General features: G+C 51.0%; 1 protein-coding gene across 1 annotated transcript in view; it reads right to left on the reverse strand.

Annotated features, from left to right (window-relative positions):
* Positions 1 to 2,047: 2,047 nt before the first annotated feature.
* Positions 2,048 to 3,348, reverse strand: part of PRRT1B (proline rich transmembrane protein 1B) — a 9,487-nt gene continuing 8,186 nt past the window's right edge. The window contains exon 5 of the mRNA XM_042781448.1: positions 2,048 to 2,197. Within this exon, the coding sequence (XP_042637382.1) occupies positions 2,048 to 2,197 (150 nt within the window). The remainder of the gene's footprint in view (positions 2,198 to 3,348) is intronic.

A 3,348-nucleotide genomic window follows, 5' to 3' on the forward strand; every position in this document is an offset into this window, starting at 1 on the left:
CTCCAGGGGGGCATGCTGTGGTATTGCCCCATTTTACAGATGGGGAAAACCCAATTGCTTCAAGAAATGAGAAAGTCTTTGAAATGGCCAGAGACTGGACAAGCCAAGAAAGTTGCTGGCCAATAACAGTTTCAGCATGCAGAGTTTCACCATGACCACAGTCCCCAGGTATCCACTCCTCCTCTCTCTCTGCTGATGGTTTTGAGTCTTGTGAAAATGGAAGGCCGTTCTCAAGACTACAGCTGATTGGTTCAGTGTTCTGGCACCTGATGAAAGGGCACCAATCTACAGCCCTATTGGCTGGCCAGCAGCCTCGGGGGTGACCTGGAGTGAGAGTGCTCCCCAAGTCAGGGTGACTCTTTCCAAATGGGAACTCAGCTGACCCTCCATCTTTAGGCAATAAAGTTAAGGATTTAGGAATTGAGCAGAGATATCAGATGGGGCAGGGCAGAAGCGGAAAGACCTGCAGAGAGGGATAATAAGCAGAAGCCAGGAGGCAATGAGGAGGGAAGGCAGGTTTCTGTACAAGCAGCCCCAGAAGAAGTGGGTCCAGGTATAAGAGGTATTACATCTTGGTAGAGCTACAAGTGTGAGCAACCAGCAGTCCAGGCTGAGGACTACATCCCAACGACAGCTCAGAGAGGGGCAGGGACAGAACCCTGGAGGGCCAGTGTGGGTAGATGGTGCCACCAGCCTGAAAGTGAGCCACGAAGTAGTAATGTCCCAGAAGCAACCACATGAAGCTCTCTCTGCATGGGTGTCACTTATGTTTATTGACCAGATACAGAGCTTTGATTTCAGCATGAAAGACCCTGTGCTAAAGGGGCAAGCAGGCCACATCTTCTGGCCTCCTCTAACCGCACAAAAGGAAGACAGAATCACCATCAGTAGCCCAAGGCCTATTCCTGCAAGGCCAGATATGCTGCCTCCCTCCAGCCCTTTCACCAACCCTTACACCAACCGATCCTCCCGCAGCACTGACCACCTTTCTGCTAGGTTCAGTAATTCACTGCAATGGCCACACAGAACCCACAGATTATGGGGTTTATTAGGGAAGTACCAGGTTACAATTCAAGTTCAGGAAAAACTCTCAGTCTCTCTCAGCCAACTGTCTCTCATGGTCTCTCTCCCAGCAATGTGAGTCCCTCGGTGTGTCTCTCAGCAATGTGTGTCTCTTGCGTCTCTTTCAGGAGCACGTGTCTCTCAGAGCTTCTTTCTCTTGGGAGCGCATTTCTCTCAGCAGCAAGTCCTCCTCAGCCAGCAGTCAGAGAGAACTCTGCCTGGCAGAGTGGCCAAACTAGCCAATCATAACATCAGAATTCTAAGCACCTGAGAGAGAGCAATCCTCCCAGAACATGGCTTTGTGCCATTCCCAACAGAAATACCCCAGGTGGATAACTTTTACAATCAGGAGCTCCTCAGTTGCTCACAGCAAATTTCACCATGGAGTTTACAAAGACTTATGGCTAGAAAAGCTATACCAGGTAATTTACTACACTGCACCCTGCCTCCTGGGATGGGGCAGGGGTGAAGGACCAACCAGCCAAGAGCTACCAGGGAGAGAGGAGGATGCAGTGGTGGCAGAAAGCCCTGGACAGGAAGAAAGGGCTACTCAGCTCTCCCACAGGGAAAAATAAATACTGACATCTCTGCCCAGAGCCATCTACCAAGCTAGAATGGGGGGCGGGGGGAGAGTTTGCAATGCCCTTCCTAAATGGCTCTGCACACACTCTGGTCCCGCTGACAGTCCCCCAGAGGCAAAGGTGAAAGCAGGGCAATGGACCTTTTAGGACAGACCTTGGGAGAAGGCATCTAGGAAACAGGGCTCTCCAGTGGGTGCCCTTCCACAACTGGACCTGGGCCCCTGGACCACCTCCAGGGGTTGAGCCCCTGGCACACAGCTCCTGAGGGCTGCAGAGACCCACCCTCTTCCGGCCCTTGGTATCCCCTGTAGGTGACAGCTGGCTGCAGGCAGGGATGAGAGTCCACAGAAAGAGGCTGGGTATCCCTGGGCCAGACTGGGTATCCCAGCAGGAGCCACCAGACCTCAGGGGAGGTAGAGTGCCACCACCACATAGATGACCCAGCTGGTGGACACGAAGACCCCGAAGAGCAGGCTGAAGAGCACAAGCGAGCGAGCCTTCCGTGAGGCCTCCTCAGCCTGGGCCAGATCACCCCTGCTGAGGGCTGCACGGGTCTGCAACGAGACAGGGGAGGGAGACGTATAAGTGGACTGGGGTCCCACTCCCTTCAGTGTGACACCATCCAGGCCCAGTCCCCACCTTTAGGAGGGCAGGGGATTATAAGTCCCATTTTACAGATGAGAAAAACAACACCCTGAGAAGTTCAGGGACCTGTCTAGATCTCACAGCTAGTGAGTGGTAAGGTGAAGGGGAGGAGGAGTGATACAGGTGGTAGCTGCCAGTTCCCGGACACTTGGTGTGTGCTGACACTGCTTTACACCCTCCATCTCATCTAACATCTGCACAATTATCCTGAGGATGGGATCTCTGTTGCCCCCACTTTGCAGATTAGGAAACAAAGGCTCAGGGAGATTATAAATGACCCATCCAGGGCCACACAGCTAGTGGTGGAGCCTCAATTCACAAACAGGCAATGTGCCTACATAGTCTCGTTCTTGAGCACTGAACTGTCCTGAAAGCTGCCTTCTCCCCACAGTCCTGTTCTTATGACCAGGGAACTTCACCAGCAGAGGGAAGTCAGGGCTGTGGCCTCCCTGACCAGTTTGGCCTTCAGCAAAGGCCCCCAGAGACTTGCTTGCTTCTCTATATATTACAATGGTATCACTGAATCCCCACGGCCTGGCATAAGGTCAATAACAGAAGGAAAGGAAGATGGATGGATGGGTGGATGAAGACAAGAGAGCTGGTGGGTAGATGGGTGGATGGGTGGAAAATAAATAGATAAGGATGAGTGGATAGATAAGTAGGTAGAGGGATGGGAGCATGGATGGATAAGTGTGTGGGTGAGTAAATGGTAGGTAGACAGATACATGACAGTGGGTGATTGAATGAATAGGTAGATAGATGAGCAGAGGAATGGATGGATGGATAAATGGGTGAGTGGGTAAGGAGACAGACAATGCTATGTAAAAGGATATATGGAAGTAGATAGATGGAAGAAAAGATGAGTGGGCAGATGGATGGATGAGCAGAATTTTGTCCCATTAAAACACAAGCCTCTCACCTCAACAACAAAAAGACAAAAAATCCAATTTAAAAATGGGCAGAAGATATTAGAGAGATGCAAATCAAAACAACAATGAGGTACCATCTTGCTCCAGCACTAGTATCAAAGTTCAACAAGACAGAAAATAACAAATGCTGG

Source organism: Orycteropus afer, unplaced genomic scaffold, assembly GCF_000298275.1.
Source record: "Orycteropus afer afer isolate SDZICR_OR568_19922 unplaced genomic scaffold, OryAfe1.0 scaffold00123, whole genome shotgun sequence".
Taxonomy (NCBI): domain Eukaryota; kingdom Metazoa; phylum Chordata; class Mammalia; order Tubulidentata; family Orycteropodidae; genus Orycteropus; species Orycteropus afer.